General features: G+C 39.7%; 2 protein-coding genes across 2 annotated transcripts in view; both read left to right on the top strand.

Moving 5' to 3' along the window:
* The window catches only part of LOC117481465 (transmembrane protein FAM155A-like), a 74758-nt gene extending 63370 nt beyond the window's left edge, over positions 1 to 11388 (top strand). The window contains exons 2-3 of the mRNA XM_034129153.1: positions 8473 to 8644; positions 9939 to 11388. Of these exons, the coding sequence (XP_033985044.1) occupies positions 8473 to 8644; positions 9939 to 10240 (474 nt within the window). The 3' untranslated portion in view covers positions 10241 to 11388. The remainder of the gene's footprint in view (positions 1 to 8472; positions 8645 to 9938) is intronic.
* A 7178-nt stretch (positions 11389 to 18566) lies between these two features.
* Positions 18567 to 21887, top strand: LOC117481470 (tubulin alpha-1B chain-like). The gene is made up of 4 exons (XM_034129160.1): positions 18567 to 18647; positions 19907 to 20135; positions 20235 to 20383; positions 20892 to 21887. The coding sequence occupies exons 1-4, from the start codon at positions 18645 to 18647 to the stop codon at positions 21870 to 21872; spliced, it is 1362 nt and encodes a 453-aa protein (XP_033985051.1). The 5' UTR covers positions 18567 to 18644; the 3' UTR covers positions 21873 to 21887.
* The last annotated feature ends 210 nt before the right edge of the window (positions 21888 to 22097 follow it).

Here is a 22097-nt window from a genome sequence, read left to right as displayed (position 1 = left end):
AAATAGCTCTCTTCCTTATTATTATGTAACGTTAACTACTAGCTTGAACTCCAAAATGGATATCCTCATTTCACCACCTCCACCCACTACAATCACACGCCCCAATGTTATATTTAACTAATATTTAACTCCCTCCACCCCGCATAAAATCACGTTTAGAAACCCCTTTTCTCTAATTCCACAACGTTGGACGAAATGACATTAGAGAACGGAATTTACAATTAAAAGGCTGATCATGGTTAACGTGTGTTGCTAACTTTATCTGGTATCCTAGCCTAATCTGTTATCTGTAAACGTTCCCTAAATCAGTAGATTTAGGGATAATCCACTAACATCCTTTAATACACATGTTAATTTGATTCAGATGTGCTGATAATATCCGCAATATAAATCTTTAAACGTCTTCTTACCTTTAAAAGTCCATCACGAACGGTCTATTATGCTGCTAGCCTTGCCGCTAACCTCCGGGAACTATTGAGAGGCTCCACGATCCGCCATTGCTGTAAAAAACTGGTCCATTGGAGTCAACGGAGATGTCGTAACTCTTCTATTATAGGGCTCTGGCGTGTGGTAATTACATTAGCATGGCTTTTGTTGCCAAAATAAGCAGCCCATATTAAAAGATACAATGTGGTGTTTAGCTGTTCACGACCGCTTGTGTGTATGTGCAAACGTTTTTGTTAAGCATGTGCCACAAACAGCAGGTGGGTCATAATGAAAACCAGCCCTCATGTTTCCACACAGTCATCCAAATATAACATGAATGTAATTGAATAGGTGCCTCTCAGGGAGTTGCATGAGTGCTTTCTGCGCCACTTCTCTTTTAATCAATGAATTGTGTGTGTAGAGTCGACGTGCCGGCAGCTTTGCTCGCCTTTTGTTTGACTAAAACAATCTCATTGGGTTTTCTAACCACCTTGGCTAAACGTGCCTTTTTATTTCAGTGTTTCTCCTGTTAGATCATTACATTTTCCCTTAACCCTTGTGTTGTGTTCGAAAGCTGTTACCGTTCGCGGGTCAATTTTGACCCATGATTTATTTCAGTCCAAAACACAACAAAAAGATGATTATCATCCAATATTGTTTTAACTACATCATAACTAACTTATAATGCATTCATAACCGTACAATCCTGTTGTTATTTTTATTGTATGGCCCCAAAACACATTACACCACATATTGCACATGTGCATGTGTGTGTTCAGGTTCAAGTGTTAGTGTACATATTCTTTGACAAAGGTTGAGTTCCCGTCGGTGGGGGGGGGGAGGTCACAGGGATGGGAGACCAGGTGCATGTTGCAAAAAAATATTGTTACAGTGGATGAAGGGGATGGGGGTGGGGTGTCTAAAGTAAAAGATGAATCTTGATTGGGCCAAATTTGACCCCGAGTGACCCAAAACAATTCTGCTGGGTCTTCACAGACCCGAACACCAAATTATAAGACCTTCAGCCTTGGCTAAAATTGTCAAAATCGGTTTTGTAGTGTTTATATAGCTGTTGTGGAGGATATCATGAAGCCTTGTTCCGATAAAAAAAACTAGAGCGTAGTTATTATATAATTTGAACTTGAAACGGGTCATGGGAGACCCGAACACAACATAAGGGTTAATAACTGCTGTTGACAACGTGTGTACGCTTGCCAGGCACTGACTCCTAAGACTAGTCAATATACACACATGCATGTTTTCACTTTACATAAAAAGGAAATGCACATCACAGCCAATTAAATGTTATTTGATTATGTTAGCAGGGGAGTATGGGTAGTATTGAATTGATTATACATGCACATGAGACCCATGGTTTGATTTGTCTTTGTGTTTGAGTTAACACTTGATTACATTCATTGACTTACCGGTGTTTAGCCATGCACACTCATTTGTTTACATATGTGGATGTTTTTTTTTCCAGATTATATTTAGTGTAACCTTTGTGATTTGACCCTTCAGCCCCCCATCTTGTAGTGTAATTCCCATGGGGCATTGCTGCTGCTGCTGCTGTAGGATTTAAAGTGATAGTTTACATGCTGGCTCCTACTAAAGCACAACCTCTATTTGACCCCTTTCATCTTGGACGGCCTCACTGTCACTGCTTGAATGGACTGCTCATTTCATCCAGCACTGTGGAGAGCATACAGAATGATAATCTTCGGTGGATGGGAAATTACATGTCATTCAGTGGACAGTATATAGTGCATAGGGTCCATTCATTTATTTCAATAAAACCAATTAAAACTTGCATTGTATATATTTTTTAACGAGTATTTACAATAGTCAAAAACGCCAAAAATCGTTAACGTTTTCAAGCTCATTCAAACATTAAAAATGCATTTGTTTTAGCAGTGCTTGTTGACTATAATTAGTAATTAAAAAATGTTGCAGCTGAAGACCTAACAGCATTTGGAGTATGAAGATACAATTAGAATGATTATTCAGGTTAAACAAAAAAGAAACTCTGTGTATTTTCCTGGTAAAATGAGTTAAAAGCAGAGACGGTGAGGCTTTACTTGACTATTTCCTGACACAATCTTAAAAGTATGCTAATACCAGCTTTGAGTGCTTTACTAATTTTGTAAACTCAAATGACTTTTAAATGTAAGAACAATCTAGCCTTAGAGTCACTATTAAATATATATCCAAAGACAAGTCAGTAGCAATGTAACTAGGAGCATGGTGAATGTAGGTCTTTGTAAGAGTATTGCTGTATACCCTGTTGCTGTGTATTATGATATCACTGTGTATTGTGCTCTTATGCTACTAAAAGCTGTGTATTTTAATCACACTGCACAAGTAAAAGCCATACCAGGGACAAGAGTTGAAAATGAGCAATAGCTACAAACTCTATGCAGCACACCATTTTCATGCTCTGCATTGGATCTCTGTTAAATAGCATCGACCCTTTTCAAATAAAACACATTTAAATTCCGACTATTGTGCTGTACACTTGTCCTGGTTCATTATTTAAGCCGAGGATCATTTAAATAAGCAGAGCAGAAAAGCGGATAAAAGAAAAGAGGATAGCCTAAATGCAGTGAAGCAGTGAATGGCTGTTTAAGTAATTGATGAGGCGGCTCATGAGACTGAGTTTTTGAATGTGTGTGCCTCTCTACGCTTCATGTTGAAGAGGAATGAGTTTCAGTAATCTGTTGTGTTGTTACCATCTCCCCTCAGCCTTTGACATCAGTTTAGCCACAACCACAAGTAATGATAAAACATTAAAGACAAGGCACTGACAAGGCAGGGCCATCCGGGGCCACTTAAAACCAATACCACAGGCCAGGATCAGCCTTCCATCAATTATAACCTTATTACCCTAATCGTTATGAAATAATCCAATCTACGGGACAGCTGAGTCACAACACTGCAGAAAGTAAACCAGGAGGGGAGTGGGATTTATGGTGTAACATATTGGGACTTAATATAACAAAGATACAAAATTGTATGCGTTGTTGAGCTGCAGACTGGATTGCTGCCAAATCATTTTAACTGTCCTTTTTTTTTATATTCAAACTTTCTTTGACCCCTTTTAGTCTATTAACCATGATCAGTGAGCAATTTACCAACACACTTACACTAAACACATCCTCAATGTGTGATTGTATAAAATACACAGACACGATTCATCAAGACCCTCTCTTATGGACTGCATTTATACTGTGCTTTTCTAGTTTTTGCGACTTCTCAAAGTAGTTTTACAACCCAGTTGCAGGCAGAGGCTTTCACCTTTTTTCAAGGAGTGATACATCTTCACACACACACACACACACACACACACACACACACACACACACACACACACACACACACACACACACACACACACACACACACACACAGCTATGCCATAGGGACCAATTTGGAGTTCAGTATCTTGCCCACACTTAGACAAGTTGACCGCAGGGGCCCGGGGATCGAAACTCCGTCCTCCCTATTGGTGAACAACCACTCCGCTGATATCCATCTTTATGCAGTCTGTGGTCTTTGTATATTCATGTCGTCACACAATTCAGACAGCAACACATATTCGTTGAAGTTTTGGTTGTAATTTTTGCCCTTTAGCACATGTGTTTTCACCTAAAATGCCTAAAGCAAATATGCATCTGTTCCTATCCACTGTATTGTTTCCGTTGACTTTGATTGCGTTCATGCCACCTATAGATATATCTGGGTTTTGCAAAGAGATTGTAACTGAACTAAAGCATTAAGTCTGGAAATTGGGTTTTGTGACCAACTAAGGCACTTGGAGAACATTTAACCTAAAGTCCAACTGTGCTTATACATTTGTTTATCTTAATTTCCCCCTATGAAAGTATTTACATTAAATCTATTCATTTCTATGCATTACATGTAACCCACTTTGCTGTTATCCGACGCAATGTGCATACAAATGCAGAGAAAGGATGGAAATATCAAGAAATAAAAAATAGACCAGAGATTATCATGTGACTATGCTGTCATACTGATGTGATGTCATACTTGTGTTAATTATTGTGCACTATTTATTGATAAATAAATACTCAATTAATAAATCAGTGTTGCGATCCACTGTATCACATTGATGTTTGCCAACAGTGATGAAAATACATTTCTTATTCTTTTCACGTGTGCTTCCATTTGAGACTTTACGGTAAAAGTATCACTAGCAAATCAAACAATGAGGTGGGTTTTGGGACACTGTGGGTGTTTCTCAATCGCGAGTACGCTTGCTTGGTAGCACATGTCTGCCGAGCATCTTGCTTCAGAAGAGAGTCAAGAATACTTCCTGGCATTCGGAAAACGAAGTGTGGAACACGCTAGCAAGTGTGCAGGTGTGCGTCATATGAGAAGCCCCGCCTTACATCTTCCGCCACAGATTTAGGGAAATTGGTCCGTGCGCAAAGCATTGTGGGGATTTTAAGACCGCGGAGTCTACTCATGTGCAGCCTCGATATTTCTCCAAACGGAGTACGCCGGGCTCGGTAGATTTCCAAGTATGCTGGAGATTGGAACAGTACTTCGGCGGCACTCGATGACGTAGTATGCTTGAAATAGTGGCTCTGAAGCAGCTTTACTCGCGATTGAGAAACACCCCCAGCCACAGTCACACCCTCCATGGGAAAGATGACACAAAACTGGAGGGGGAGGAGTTCAGACAGCAAAAGCAAGTGGGAGATGTTAAAGGAAGTAAAAGGTGACAGAAGAAAGGAGAATAAAGTTTTGAGAGCCAGCTGGCGACCTCTAACTCGCTGAGGAGAAAGCAGTATTTTACTGTCTCCCCAAGGCGGTCGAGAGTACACATCAGATTGTTATATTGTTATATAAAGGAGAGAAAGAGTCCATCCTACCACTATCTCTATAATGCCACTCCTCGTATCTCTCTCGCTCCATGTCTCTTTCTCCTCCTCTGGGATTTGACAGCAGGATGATAAATAACTAGTCATGGGTCGACAGTACAGTCTTCAGTGTGCATGCAGCAGCAGCCAGTGGGCACTACTAACTTGAAAACGAGTGCAAAGGGGCCAAAAAAAGACATGGTTTCTTCCCCACATCTGTTGCAGTTCAGACATATGTTCTGCTGACTTGCAGGTTACAGGGAACGCTTGCCCTTTTTTGTTCAAGTTGCATGGTCAAAGTGTCACCTAGATCAAACCGACTGTAGTTCTTTGTCCTTGTAAATAAGCTTTACTAAACGCTGCCATGAATTCTGATGAAAGGGAATGGAAAAGCGGATGGAAAAATGTTTGCCTCTCACACAAGACCTTTTCTGTTATGCTAAAGTCAGGCTAACCTCCTTGAGGCGAAGTTTAAAGTTAATCTCTTTTGTTTTATTATATATATTGTTCAGTTTTTGAATTTTTGATTTATGCCTGAGCTTAAGAGCAACCAAATAGACCTTGACTTCAACATTGTATTCTGCTGAGTAGGGAAAATGTCTGATAAATACTAAAACAGACTCTACTTGACACTCATTGCCCGTGACATTGTTGGTGTATTGCGACACGTTGCAGAATCGACCCCAGTTCGTCCTTATGTCCCCACGCTGACAGCTAAAGGATCCACAGCACTGGAAACACGAGGACTTGATGTGGAAAATATATTGCAAAAGACTGCTGTGTACTTTCACACGTACACGGACACTGATACTCAAACATACACAGACTCACAGTGTGTAAATCATTTAGAAATATCCATCTACTGTTGTATGCACAAGATGTCAAATGATGTCATGTTACACATTTTCACTTGTGGCATTTATACAGTGGTAGATTAGCGAGAAGGGCAGTGTGTATTTATGTGTGTGTGTGGTGTCCACAGAAACCCACCTTATCTTCGACTGCAAATCAAATTATTAGCGCAGAGCAATTTACTGTACAGACTCTGTGCATGTGTGCAGGACGTCCGTATGTGCACGTGTTCGGTCATGCATATAATACATGGCTCTCAGTCGGCAATAAGCATGACAGATGATTCATCCGAGCAGTCATGTTATGTTGAAGCAATATTTAGATAATGATATAATGCATTATATCATTACAGATGCTACAAAAGGACATCTCAGTGTGGCCATTATCAGCCCAAGGGATATTTGAGTGGCAGACAATAGGAACCTTTTTACAATAAAGACAATAGTCAAGCATCTCTTTATTATGACAACATGTAAACTTACAATACACAATTTCTAAGAATAGTTTCCTAATGCATCCTCTTTTTTTAAACTTGTTTTTTATCACATATTGCATCATTTGAAACCTTTTTGCCAGGATTAAACGAAGGAGGTTTATATCCCTCATCATCCACCATTGTTAACTCCTCCATTGTTCAGGAATTTTTTTTTAATATGAAACCTACTAATTATGTTTGATGAAGTCCAAACATCATTATCATTATAACCTCTGTCATAAAACATAGCCTGCAATGTCTGTTATTCACTATAAAGGATGTACAATTCACTCTGTACCATCAATGTGTTCTTCCCCTGTCCTCAGCTTTACATCTTGGTTAGATTGCGTCAACATTTACAGATGTATTTATAGCTCAGTTCAAAGCAACCTTTTGTTGTGTACATTCATAAAGAATTGTTTTGTTCCCTGCAGGGAATATATTTCGGACTTGTAATGAAAATCATTAGATTTGGTGTGCTTGTGTAATGCTCTTATTTCATGTAAGAGATTCTGATTCATCCATAAGAAGCTCTACATGAATTTGTATGAGCATTTATTGCATACATGAACATGAACATGGATTATGTTAATTAAACATTATATATGAATTATTACGAACATCTGTTTATACATTTATGAACAGTTTGTATTCCTCACTTACAGTGCATATCTATGCAGGGAGTTATGTGACCTATGGTTTGATGCACTGTTTTAGGCGTGATGATTAGCTAATAGCAGGTGCTAGCTTGACTAGGAGTCCCTGGAGAGTTTCACAGGAAATGCCAGTTTATTGCTGCAGGTGATAATACTGCATGATGCAAATAGCTTATCACATTGAGAAAAAAAATAGGTGCGAAGTAAATCATTTGTCCCCACTTGTGCACTTATAGAGTTGAGAACATAGGTGAGAAGGGAGGCGTGTGGTGCAGTGGGTTGAGTGTGGGTGTTCGGATCAGGTTCAAACCCCACTGCAGTCAGCAAGTCGTTGTGTCCCTGGGCAAGACACTTCACCCCAAATTGCTCCTGTGGGGATTGCCCACAGTATTGAGTATGTAAGTCGCTTTGGATAAAAGCGTCTAACAAGTGACATGTAATGTAATGAGAAGACATTTCGAAATGAACACAGACAAAATCAACATGACATAATACAGGCCCTGTTAGGAGCATGCACATGCATATAATGCATATTTAAACTAATCTCAAATACATATTTATAACACAATTTAATTTAACACCAGTATTTGTGTCATTACATGATAGGGAAATAATGATAATTCTAAAAATAAGCCTGGCTTCTTTCAGTGTTAACAAGCGTTATTGTTGCAAACAAACCTAACAGCATCTGATACCATTAATTATTTAGATTGTTGAAATTGTTTAAAAACAGTTTTCAATTTGGTAGTGAAAGGTGAATTCAATTCAGACCCATTCAATTATAAGTTGCAGTTGAATTTTATTTTACTATTGATTTGTGGGCATAGTGAAACACCTGAAGATAACAAATCCTATTCGGAATCCTGTGCAAGACAAAGTAAACGTGAAATATGTGAGTCGTTGTGAGAGGGTCTAATACTGTATATATTGACTGTCAAAGTGATGATAGCCCAGCAACATCCACATTCATTAAACAGTGAAATTCAGGATCACCAGGATATCTGATCAGTCCTGTGAGAATCAATAGCTGTTGAGGTCATGGTTGATTTACGTACATGTGAGTGTGTGCATGCGTATATCATCCAATGCAACCCTTCCTAATTCTTCAATTTCCTATCTCTGCACCCCCTCCACCTGTCTTCCTCTCCCCCCTGCTCTCACCTCTATGTCTCCCACCTAGATGGTTTATAAGCCCTGGCTGTGTTCTCAGTACTTCCAGACCACCCAGATGCACTGCAGTAAGCCAATCCCCTGTGGTCAGTACTGCCTGGAGGTGCAGCAGCGGTGCCCCTTCGTCCTGCCTGACAATGATGATCTCATTCATGGAGGCAGCCCAAGTTTTATATGCACAGGTAACAGAAAGTCTTACAGTTTATGGATTATTTAGACTGATTTAAGCTCATTGGTTTGTTTAACCCTAGTTTTAAGATAAGTACTGTACATGCAGCTGCCTAGTAAAGTACTGAACAACTCATGGATAAAACTGCATTACCTCCCCAAATAGTGGACTTTTCACACACACACACACACACACACACACACACACACACACACACACACACACACACACACACACACACACACACACACACACACACACACACACACACACACACGATACCCAACCTCTGATGGCCACACAGCAAACACTTGTGACTTTACAGTTACAGGATGTTCTGTTTAATAACCAGAAAACACGGTGTTACACCACACCACAACATGGTGGCCAATTACTGACAGCACCAAGAGGTAGCTGCACAACTGAGCAGTTTGAGTGTATGCAATTCAATGCAATGAAATAATGTTTGCAGCAGTGGAAACACACACACATGTGTACACAAAGCTGAATGCTAAATATATGGTTAACCTTAATCAGATGTTGTTCTCCTCATACATGGAAGGTGAGTGGGGGCAGTGTTACTGTGAGATTTATTTTTCATCCAGAACATACTGAGACACTCAGTCACATCACAAAGGTAATGCTGCCCCCTGGTGGTCATGTTGAGCATCAGGTTACCTAAATGTACAGTTTGGCATAAGCTAATACAAATAGTGTTTGTGATTTTTGTTTTTGTCCGTTTTTCTTGTTATCATTTGGGCTGATATATTAACAATGCTGCTTTTGTCCATTTTTGAATTTTGAAGGATTAGGCTTGTTTTTATTAAGAAATTATCTAAACCTTACCTGTGTGTAAGTTTGTTTTTTTCCCGACCCCAACTCCCAAAGACATAACTTTTTATCGGAAAATACTAAAAAAAACAGCAAATGTTGATATTTTAGGAGCTTTAGTATTTTGCATTTTTGAGAGAAATTGTTATTTACTATCAATAGTATTCTCTGTAGTTTCTGTCATTTGACTACTTTGAATTAATGTTTCAGCTCCAGCTTCAAACAATTAAATACAAGCAAATCAAGAAAAGCATAAAACGAAAAAAAAGATTTTTAAGGGACACTTAAAACTGATGTGAATGTCTGGAAGACAGATGTTGTGTTGGAAAGTTGGGTAACAATGTTTATTCTTGTGTTTTTTCTCCATTTGTTTACATGTTCTACATTCTGGTGCACTGAGCTCTCTTGGCTAGTTTGAAAATGGTTGAATTTAAAAGGACTTAATGTGATCTGTTTTCCCCTCAAACAACCCCCAGGGCTGCTGGAGGACTACCCATCAGGTGTTGACCCGAATGCAAAGTGCTGCGACGTGCGGTGGGACTTGAAAGTGGACAACCGTTCCCGGGGGACGCTGAAAAGAACTCACCCGCCATGCCAGCACCGAACCTCCCTCAGCTCATCGGCAGCCTGCAGACTGTGTAACAGCCGGCTCAAACTCTGCCTGCTGGTCCTTGTCCTCCTACACACTGTTGCCAGCCTCACTGCATCCCACAATGCAACAGGACTGGGCCTCCCCACCATCACGCCTCTGGAGGAGAGCCCTGCCAATGAGGAGTGATAGAGCTGCCAGGAGGAGGTGAGGTTGTCCGGGTGGGGGAATCCCTCACCATGGCAACCGATGTGGAAAAATACAGCCACAGTTGTGCGATGGGCTGGAGCTGTGTGCCTGTGGACACTCTGCAACGCTTTCTGGCAAATGGAAAATGTGGGACGCTTGGAGACGAAAGACACACAATTCAATCAACAAATAAATAAGAAAACAAACAGACACACTAAGGGACTCCAACAGTCCCTTAGGTAGAAAGGGGACAATGCCACAGCCTTTGTTGAGTGGGAAGGCCGGCTTCCCCATGGCTGAGTTTCTCTCACTACGCTTTTTTACACTGTGTTCCAATTATTGGTTTCTGTTGCACTGGCTGACTAAGGGATAACACAATCATATTCTCTTTCTAATGTTCATCCTTTTTGAGTTTTATTTCTGGTTCTCTCATACAGGAAGAAAATGTGTTCTCTAAATAAGACAGATAATACGTTAAAATAATAATTAGCTGCGAGTTTCTTTGCGATTGATATGCGTTTCTGAACTGTGTGCGAGTGTGCATGGGTGTACTTGTATGTCTTTACACGTGTGAATGTGTGTGCAGGTGAGGATGAGTGTGTGTTGGTGACAAGTATCATAAAAGGCGAGTTAAAAGGCTGATGTGCCCCCCCCCCCCCCCAACCCCCTTTCAGATGTCACTTAGCTCTGATGTGCTGGTGTGTTGGCCACAATCACTGGGAAAATGGGATTCAAATGTGCTTCTGAATGAGTTCTGGGGTAAACTAAGGTTTACAGTTTTCCTACACTAGGATGAATCGTGAGATAATATTTACCTATTAACACCATTTTAAAAGATCCAAAGCAATGAAAAAGTTAACCCTGAAATATGCAACACGTCACAACTGACCAGGATGCATTCCTTCAGCATCACAAACGATATCTCACTTTCTGTTTTTATGCCAAATACATTAATCTTGCTAAACTGATATCTTAATATATAATAAGCATAATATATGCTAAGTATGTGTCATCTGACCTCTTGTGGACTCATTCTAAGGACGTGTTGACAGATCTCAGCAATAACTTGTTGTGTAAAATGTGATCATTATCAATAAAACTGACAGCCAAAACTATAAAAGTAACATCCAAGACGTATTAAACCAGAGTGATCATTAAACCTTAAGGCCAACACTACAATAGGGCTGAGCCAAATAAACAAAGTTACATAATTACAATTTGGAAATAACAAACGATATTAAAGTGGACCTATCATGCTATATTTGAATAATATAGTGTAGGACCATACCTATATAAGGCATATTTATACTTTTTTTTTGCAAAATACCAAACAGATCATGCATTTTAGCCATGCCTCATTTTGCTCAATTTGACATTTTTTAGCTCTCTGTTTGTAAGGGCAGATAAGGGCAGAACAGCACCATCTACAGGCCTGGCATATGTACTACAGCGTCTCCAGCGCTTTCGAACGGCAATGTCCGTGGCTGTCTCCTCCTGATTGGTGGAGTTGGCCCAATAGCCGTAGCGCCACCGTCCTGACGTCAGGACAGTGTTCAAATCTGGATCAGTTTTTATCAGATCCGTTGCAGCCCCTTTTTTAGAGATTTGGGTATGGAGGAAAATAGAGAGGGTTGTGTTTTCTGACACTTGGTGAGTTCCCTGGAACACCGGGGACACATATTCATGTACGTATAAAAGACGTACACAAGTGCATTTTGCATGATAGGTCCCCTGTAATATATATGTGTAATATAAGAAATATGAATATAAACATCTCAGGTTGCATTCTGCTGTGTTTTGAATGAAGATAGAAAAGCATGCAATGAGAGCCAAAGAACCTGTTTAATGCTTTTAGTCAATATAATGTAAAAGTTAGGAGGGAATCTTTACATTGGTTATGGTAATTGTCGTTTAATTTCCTTTCAATAATACTAGTTGATGAAACGGTATTTAGCCACTTGTTAGCAACCCTGTTTAATCACTGGACAGGAAGCTAATCAAATAAAATAAAACACAGATGGGATTATTTTTATTTCATATAGAAAACATGAAACTCTTTTAAGCTTGTCTTATCCAAAGCTTTTATTTTAGGCCTTTTACTAAAACCCCATTCAGATTGTGGTCACATAGCATTGCTCAGCAGAGTTTATTGACATCAAAAAGATATCACTGGATCAATATATACGATACCCTGTTGTTATTGACAAAGAAGCTTGTGTTATATTAGATTTGAAAAGGTATTATCCAGTCAAAATAGTTATCCAGAGCATAAATAATTACTAAATTGTCTTTCTGTCTCTAAAGACTTGTTTTTTGCCCTTCGGCCTGCTGTAACCAGCAATTAAAGTATAAATACGTTTTTCCTGTTAACACTGCTTTAAAAAGACTAAATTTACTGTTTGCCCTCGAACCAATTCTGATGTCAATACTGGTGGTTTCATTTTATCCTCAAGCCTTCTCATTCACAGGAATCATAATGACTGGATGTTGCCTTTAAGTACTATAATGGTTATATTCCAGTTATATATATATATATATATATATATCTGGAACTCCCGTGCAGATAGGATGAAAATAAAATGTATCCCTGGGAAAGGTAGCATGCAGTTATGTGAAGGAAAATCCCCTGTCCATAATACAAGGTACATATCACCAACACGGGGACAACTGCTTCGACTGTTGAATCTAAATGTGTAATGGATGTTAACAAACTGCATGTGGAGCAAGAGTATGACAGCCTCTTTTGTTTATTGTCCCCACTCCGCACTCCACATCTTATCCCAAATCAGCTCCTGTAGCATGCCCACTGTCACATACTTTCTCCTAAAAACATCAAACTAATGTCTCATTAAGTAAAGGGCTTATTAAGATAAACAGTACAACACATTATAATCAACATTCACATTCAAATTGTTAGCAGACAGAGGGTGAAAAATGGCTAATTTCCTGTTTCTTTTAAACGTGTGTACCTGAAGTACCGAGGCACTCCACAGGCCGCTGCTGCAGAACAGAAACAAACCAGAGAGGAGTGTGTTTGTTTAAGCACTAATGGAATAACTGGATAATAGTAAACTGACACTTGTGTTTATTTTCTAAATGTTGACCAGCGTGTGAACAGAAAGGAATGGTGTGACTTTAAGGGCTGACTTCTTTTTAGTTTCAAGATTGTTTTTCCTTTGATGAACAAGGCTATGAGATCAGGTAATCAAAGATAAACTGATGTTGTTTAATGCATTTTTCCACTCTTAAGTAAGTTGATTACTCAAATGAGATGTCCAATCTGATATCTGATGTCAAGAACTTTATTATACAGCTTATATGAGGATTTTCAAAATTCATCTTTATTCACAACATGTCTAAATAACCAGTATATTGGATTATGTTGACGCTGTACCTTTTTTTGTGTTTGGACCCTGCCCCACTCTGAACATTACCACTCCAGCTTGCATGAAAAACCTAACAAATCATTGTCATTCAGCACAGCACACCCATGCCCATCTCAGACGGCCGCAGTCGGTGATAGAAAAATGCTGCTACTCTATTGGTCACCAGTAGATAGACATATCTTTTATTATATTATATTGCTACCGCTGCCGAAGACCTGTCACACAAGGACGTTCATACACACAGGAGTCAGGAAGGCTGAGCTCTGGTGGAAAAGGTGATGGGTCCATGTTTGTGTGTGGATGTGTGTCCGCGTGCATGTGTGCATGTGTGTGGAGTGTGTGTATGCAAAAATGTGTGTTTGTGTCTGTTGCTAATTGCTGTGTGATCTTTGGAGAGCTCATTAGCTCTGCTATGACCTTGGGGCCTTAGGGACAGGTGTGGCAAACCACCACTGTCTTTACAGGCACCTGATGCATTAGTCAACTCATTATTCACTGCAGCCTTTAAACTGTCTGGACTTTAGTATAAATTCATTGTAATGTACAATGTCAAATAACTGTATTAGCGCCTAAGACCCCAAACTGACCAAGGTAGGGGTGTATCTATTTGTTTCCTTTCACATGCCCTTCAGAATATATCCCAACACCCTTTTCTGAAATGAGATGGTGCAATTAACTGAAACTGGTGCCAAAGCCTATCAAGTCAAATAAACCAAATTTAGATCTGATATGAAACTAGGATTTTCATGACCAAACACACTGGACAACAGGAGGATAGGGTCAGTCAGTGTTAGACAAATGTGCCATGTTAGCAATAAACGGATTGCATTTCATAAGCCTCAACCACACTCACCATTAACATGTGTAAGGGATCTATTCATGACATAAATGTGATTTCATTCTGCCTACCATGTCAGCAGTTCATGCTGTGATGCAACAGCCATCACAAACCAAATGCTGGACATATTCATACAATAACTAATTTCTGCTGTACATGCAGAAACCATCCTGGCTGTGGTTGCATGGGTGTGATTGCTGTGGTGTCCTTCATGCCGCTTCAAAGTTTCTTCCAGACAATAAAATTAGATTTGACTGATGTAAATCTTTGATGACTTTGGTTGGTAATGCAGGCATGCACACAACAGTTACTCTGCTGTGTTAATATCATTTCTAGTGTGTTTTCACTTTTTACTGCACTATACTGAGAAGAAACTGTGTAGGGTCCTATCGATTCAATCTACATCCCTGACAGTGGTCTGTAGCAGTCGTAGGGTATGGTCTGTCATATTTCACAACACTACAAAAACTACATTTGTGTTTTTCCCCTGCACATATAGACTATGTATGCCTCTTGCCCCTTACCTCCTGTGCACCCACCACACAAATGGTATGTACACAAATATTGCCCTCTTCACTTCCTCTCAGCCTCTCTCTGTTTTCACAATAGTTCAGTTCTCTATCCTGTGGATCTATGCAGAAGCCCATTCCTTTTTGGTTGTAAATACATTCCCTAGTATGCTGAACACTGTATGTCTTTGCGTCCAGGTTTCCTTGTGTATTTTTATTTTAGTTCATGTCATGCTGTTTCTTTCTTCTTTCTCTTCTTCTTCTATTTTAATTTTTTACTTTGGAGCGTCTGAAATCATTGATGTTAAAAGAGAATGTGGTGAGGTTTACTCAATAGACTCGTCCTCAGCTTCGCGACCTTATTGTGAAAGGTTGTGGTTCTGTGTGTGTGAAAGATTTATGATTATAGAAATGAAAAAGGTTTAAAGTCATATAGAAGTATCATTGCGATTATGATTATTATGATTACTACTATACTACCAGTATATTGTAATATTATAGATGCTTTAGTTCAAGTAACTTCTTTAATTTTTTTACAAACAACTTTGATGAAATGATTTATAAAAGTCTCACAAGTCATGATCTTTTCAAAAAGTATGAAAACTACTGCTACAATGATTAAAATTGTGTTCTGATGAAAATAAATACAGACATATAATCTGTTCCTCTGTTGTGTTTGTGTAGGATGTGACATGTTTCAATTAAGATGCACAAACAGCGGTTGTGTTACGCAGGCTTTCATAAACTAATAATGCATGGATGAATGTTTGTACCTCAAAGAAACTAGTGTGCAAAAGATGAGGTCTGGGAACAACAGCTGTTATTAGGGTCTGAGACCAGAGGTCGGCGAAGACCCTATTGTAATCGCCGTAATTGACAATCCTGCCAAAAACCCTCCTAAGGAGGAATGGGCAAACAGCCCCCAACAGTGACTTTATGTTAACGGAAACCTACAGGAAGCTTCCCTGTCAAAATTATCCTGATAATCATAAAAATACGATTTGTTCCCAATAAAACTTACATTGACATGTTTTTCCTCCTCTTCGTCAGGATGTTACAGGATGAAACGTTTCCATTCCTCCAGCAGACAGTTCTGACAATGAGAGTAAGTCTTCTGTCTAATGTGCTAAACACATAAGATAAACAATTTAAAGTAATTTTATTTCTGCTGCGCTTTTATTCACACCCTCTTTCTTTAGGTCCCTCTACCTCTTTCTGCAAACCTGAAACCCCCTACCCCAAGAAACCGGCTGAAGTACGTTTATTTTCTGTACATAAAAGTATTAGCTGTATGCTAAATGCTAACGGCAGTAACACTTAAATTTGTGATTGATCAAAAACACTTAAAACCAACAGAAGCTGGCTTTAATTCACCAGCTTGAGCTTAAATCATCAGGAAACATGTATTTATTATCCGTGCAATAATCAGAATCAGAAACGGGTTTATTGCAGCCTGTCCTACAAAAACGATCGATTGTTCAGCAGCTATTCTTCTTCTTCTTCTTCTTTAGATTTTATTGGCGGTTGGCAAACCAATTTATAGGTGCATTACCGCCACCAACTGGACTGGAGTGTGGACAAGAGACTATCCAGAAAACAATAAACAAAAGAAATAAAACAAAACAAAACAAACAAAAACAAAACAAACAAACAAACAAACCAAAACAAAACAAAAAAAGAACCAAAACTCTAGATTATTTTAAATTTATCAATTTCTCTTAAAAACTTAATAATCTCACAATAAATATTGCCTGATGTTTTCCCCAACAGCCCCGACATCGACAAGTCACTGAATCCTGCCCTCTTCAGTGTCTGGAAAAACACACCTCTCCGAACACTATATTTCCCACAAAGCAGTAAAACATGTTCCACAGTTTCTGACTGGCTACAGTGTATACATTTTCCGGTTGGATGCTTTCCTATTCTACTCAATGTATGATTGAGCCCTGTATGACCTATTCTCATCCGAGAAATGACATTTCAGCAGCTATTACACCCAGAGTCACGTTTTAAAGTGTAGCACCTCTAGTGGTCGTGTAAGAAACAACATGCTCCCGTTGATTGCAAACGCTCCGGAGATTATTTTATTCACAAATAACCAGTGCTTGAATTGGAATAAAAAAGGTGCCAGTACTCTAAATCAGCAACTGTTTCAAGTCAATTTATTTATACAGCCCAAAAACCAGAATTTGGCTCAAAGTCATATAGTATGCGTTAGAACAACTCCAAACCAGTTTGTTCATTTGCAAAGGAAATTCATCTTAAAACCTTTTGTTCTTCTCAAAAGCAATGTGTTAAATGGCTCAAAGATAATATAGCATATCTGGAGGGTGCTCTTCTCACCGTAAGACATGGAGTTAAGAACCATTCAATATGTTTTTCTCCATCTCACAATCATGAGGTAATTGGACTGTTTGGGAAATAAATTAATTTAGCTTTGCATAACTGCCTCTGACAAAAAAAAAAATCAGAATATTTTGAATGCTGAAAAGATGTGCACTTCAAAATGATACAAAAATACAGACGCATACACACACGGTGCCCTCATGCGTACACAAGTTGACGTATTTGGCTCTACTAAAACGCCCTGAAAATAAGGCATTGTGAATCAGAACGGACGGTTTACTACACTAAAACATGCATCAAATTGTGCACAGGCCAAAACATCCCCTTCTGTTGTGTATCGATGTAAATTGAGGAACTTACATCATACAGTGATTGTTTTTTTTTTATTAACATAAATCCTTTCTCTTGTTCTCATTCTATTGCAAAACATACACAGCTCTCATTTAAAAACCAAGAGGAACATACAGTACTGTGACACTCATAAGCTTCCTATTGCCCCCTTTTCTACAGCTCCCAAACCAAAGCAGCAAATTGACAATAATGCATATAAATCCCAGTGAAAAGAGAAAGTTTCACAGTGTAGTACACCACAGTCTCAAATGCAATTAGCTGAAATGTAACTCGACATGCTTTGGAGTCTTAAGAGACAGAGCAGCAGCAAGATGAAAACAAAAAGACTGGCTTAATGTTGGATTGCAGTTTTCTGCTGAAACTTGCAGATAGTTAAAAAATATAAAAGGAGGGCTTACTATTTCCTGCAGTTGATACAATGAATGATATTTACCAATAAAGAATGACAATATTACTCATGTCAGACAAAGATATGTTTGAAAATGACTAAAATATATATATATATTTATCGTAATTCAAATATGAACGTCAAAAGTCGGAATATGCCAATCTTTTTTTATTATTATCTTATTTGCTAAACGTTCTTATAGTAATATGCATGTGTTGTATTATTCTACTACGTCTATTTATTAATGTTCAGCAATAACCACGTTTTCCCAGTACATCCATGGGACTGGCGTTCTTAGGTGGGGTGATTCCGCTTTGAACAGGAATTTTGTTAGCCAGTGTTCTTGTTTTCCATGTGCTCAATAAAGTTTCTTTAAAACAAATTCTAAAGTATTCAACCAATCAGAAGTGGACCCACTTGTCTTTTCATCCAATCAGATTCCGCAGCAATTGCGCCGCGTAAAATAGTATAAATAGCCCCGCCTAGAAAAAATACAGTAGTTAGTTACTTCTTACCCTGCTGTGAGAGATAACTTTGCCTTGTCCTCTTCTTTATCGAAACCCTCCGTCTTCACATCTTCAGAAAAATGGTGAGTACGATAGTACAGGATTTCTCCACTTCGAGGATGTGTATTTAACCAAATGCTGCGCTCTGAACGTGTGTCATCATGCGAAAACGTAACCAGCTTAACGTTTTTTAACCGCTTACTCTCTAAAGAAGACTTTTTATAGTGAAACAAAAATGTTGCGGTATAAGCTGGTAAATCAAGCTTCGTCATTAATAAGTCGTTTTAACTGTGGTGTTGGTAAATTAAGTGTAACTCGACGGCACAGTCAAGATGTTGAAGTGACTCATTTACAATCGGCGCGAATTGTTGGAAATAAATATACTTCCTGTCTCATTAGTGGCCAGGTTTAATGGTTTCATATTTAAAACATGATATTAACACAGATAACATTTGTGTCAACCTCGGTTTAGTGTCTTTACATTACATTGCATTTAGCTGACGCTTTTATCCAAAGCGACTTACAATAAGTGCATTCGATCAAGAAGATACAAACTTGAAGAAAACAGAATCATATAAGTACATCAGGTTTCATAGAGCCAAAACATTTCAAGTGCTACTCAACTGGCTTTAGATAAGCCAGTCCTTTATTAGTAGCCTATATAAGTGCGTTGTTAGTAATTGTATTGCTCGAAGTGGAGTCGAAAGAGATGAGTTTTCAGTCTGCGCCGGAAGATGTGTAAGCTTTCTGCTGTCCTGATCTCAATGGGGAGCTCATTCCACCATTTTGGAGCCAGTATAGCAAACCGACGTGTTTTCTCTAATGTCTTCACATTAGAGAGATGAGAGACATGGTTCCAATTTTTACTTTATTTAGGTCGAATTAGATGATTATTAGCCTGTGTGTTTACGTTCTGGCCTGCCACGCCAGTCTCCTAAAGGGGTGTGGCAGTGGCGCAATCCGTGTGACATAGTTGCAGAAAATGTAAATGCGTAGGACCCTCTCTTAACACTGGCCCACATTCACGTCCAATCGTGCCACCTGTCTGCCAACAACTGTGTCATTGTGCTTTCGGTATTAGACGTAGGCTATAAACAGTATTTAGCCTCTTTTTGTTTTTAATTATAACTGTCTTTCTGTTCAGATGACAAATGTGTGCGTCAGGTGACTTAAATCATGATATGATGTTTGGTTCTTATTAAAATAGCCTTTTTCTCTAGAGCAGTCCTCCCACATGTGGTGCCACTAGAATGTATGCATGTTACACTGTTTTTGCACAAGAATCAGCCATCTAGGCTTCCTTTTTATGATAGTTTCTTAACAACCTTTTTTCCTTTTACAGCGCGAGTGCATCTCTATCCATGTCGGTCAGGCTGGTGTGCAGATTGGAAATTCATGCTGGGAGCTTTACTGCCTGGAACATGGGATCCAGCCGGACGGCAGGAAGCCTGGTGACCAGAACATCTCAGGAGGAGGAGGGGACGATTCCTTCAACACCTTCTTCATGGAGACTGGAGCTGGAAAGCACGTCCCCAGGGCAGTGTTTGTTGACCTGGAGCCCACTGTCATCGGTAAATTCTCATTAATTATAAATGATAAAAGTATCATAAATGCCTTTTCCCCCCTCTGTCATTCAAAACCTTAAATAATCTAATGCTCATTACCCTTAGATGAGGTGCGCACGGGGCCTTACCGCCAGCTGTTCCACCCTGAGCAGCTGATCACTGGCAAGGAGGATGCTGCCAACAACTACGCACGAGGACACTACACCATCGGAAAGGAGATCATTGACACAGTGATGGACAGAATCCGAAAGCTGGTCAGTACATTTAGAACAGAAGTCAATTTTTCTGAAGAGTATTAAATGGAAATGAATCAGTTTATTGCCAAGTAGGTTTTCACATACAAGGAGTATGCAATCATATTGTGGTGAATGACAAAAATAAGTATTGCAAAAGCCAAGTGTCGTAACTAATAATAAATATGTGAAGTATATGTTTTAAAATGTAGAGCTGTACAGTGTTTTAAACAAACACAAGACAAAACAATCTCGTATCACTCTTTCAAAGTGAGCATATTTCCCCGATTCTGGCCCACTTGCATCGGCTTCCTCCACCCTGCAGAATTCAGTTTAAGATCCTCCTGATCGCATTCAAAGCCCTCCATGGTATGGCACCCTCTTATCTCTGATCTGTTTTAATTTCATCTATATGTTTACATGCTGTGCACTAATACGCTTTTTATCATTAGCTGTGAACCCTTGGCACTGCTGTCTTTGTATTATATAAATACATTTATTATTTGATGATTTTCTCTTTTTCTTTCAGTCCGACCAGTGCACCGGTCTTCAGGGTTTCCTGGTTTTCCACAGCTTCGGAGGGGGCACCGGCTCTGGTTTCACCTCCCTGCTGATGGAGCGTCTGTCCGTCGACTACGGCAAGAAGTCCAAGCTGGAGTTCTCCGTCTACCCAGCTCCCCAGGTGTCCACCGCTGTGGTGGAGCCCTACAACGCCATCCTGACCACCCACACCACCCTGGAGCACTCTGACTGTGCCTTCATGGTTGATAATGAGGCTATTTATGATATCTGCCGTAGAAACCTCGATATTGAGCGTCCCTCTTACACAAACCTTAACAGGTTAATGAGTCAAATTGTGTCCTCCATCACTGCCTCCCTTCGTTTTGATGGTGCCCTCAATGTTGATCTGACAGAGTTCCAGACCAACTTGGTGCCCTATCCCCGTATCCACTTCCCTCTGGCCACCTATGCCCCTGTCATCTCCACGGAAAAAGCTTACCATGAGCAGCTCTCAGTGGCAGAAATCACTAATTCCTGTTTCGAGCCAGCCAATCAGTTGGTGAAATGCGACCCACGCCACGGTAAATACATGGCCTGCTGCCTTTTGTATCGTGGTGATGTCGTTCCCAAAGATGTGAACGCTGCCATTGCCACCATCAAAACCAAGCGCTCCATCCAGTTTGTGGACTGGTGCCCCACTGGTTTCAAGGTGGGCATCAATTACCAGCCGCCCACTGTAGTTCCTGGTGGAGACCTGGCCAAGGTCCAGAGGGCTGTGTGCATGCTGAGCAACACCACTGCTATTGCAGAGGCCTGGGCTCGGCTTGACCACAAGTTTGATCTGATGTACGCTAAGCGTGCCTTTGTGCACTGGTATGTGGGTGAGGGTATGGAGGAGGGAGAGTTCTCTGAGGCCAGAGAGGACATGGCCGCTCTGGAGAAAGATTACGAGGAGGTTGGAGCTGATAGCCTGGGAGATGAGGAGGATGAGGAAGGAGAGGTGTATTAGAAAGGCAAACATTCCACTTTATTGATCTCTGATCCATGCTGTTTTATTAATGTAAAGAAAATAAAGTTGATAATTGACTGAACCTGAACATATGCTTTCCTCTCGTCAATAAATACACTGTTAAACATTACCTATCTGCCTAGATGGGTTGTATGTATTCACTTGCTCAGTTCAATCAAAAATGTTTTCACACAGAGATGCTATTGCTCAATTCAGTCACTTGGA

The sequence above is a fragment of the Trematomus bernacchii genome, unplaced genomic scaffold, assembly GCF_902827165.1.
Source record: "Trematomus bernacchii unplaced genomic scaffold, fTreBer1.1, whole genome shotgun sequence".
NCBI classification, from domain to species: domain Eukaryota; kingdom Metazoa; phylum Chordata; class Actinopteri; order Perciformes; family Nototheniidae; genus Trematomus; species Trematomus bernacchii.
The sequence above is the reverse complement of the archived record's forward strand: the minus strand, read 5'-3'. Positions and strand labels throughout refer to the sequence as shown.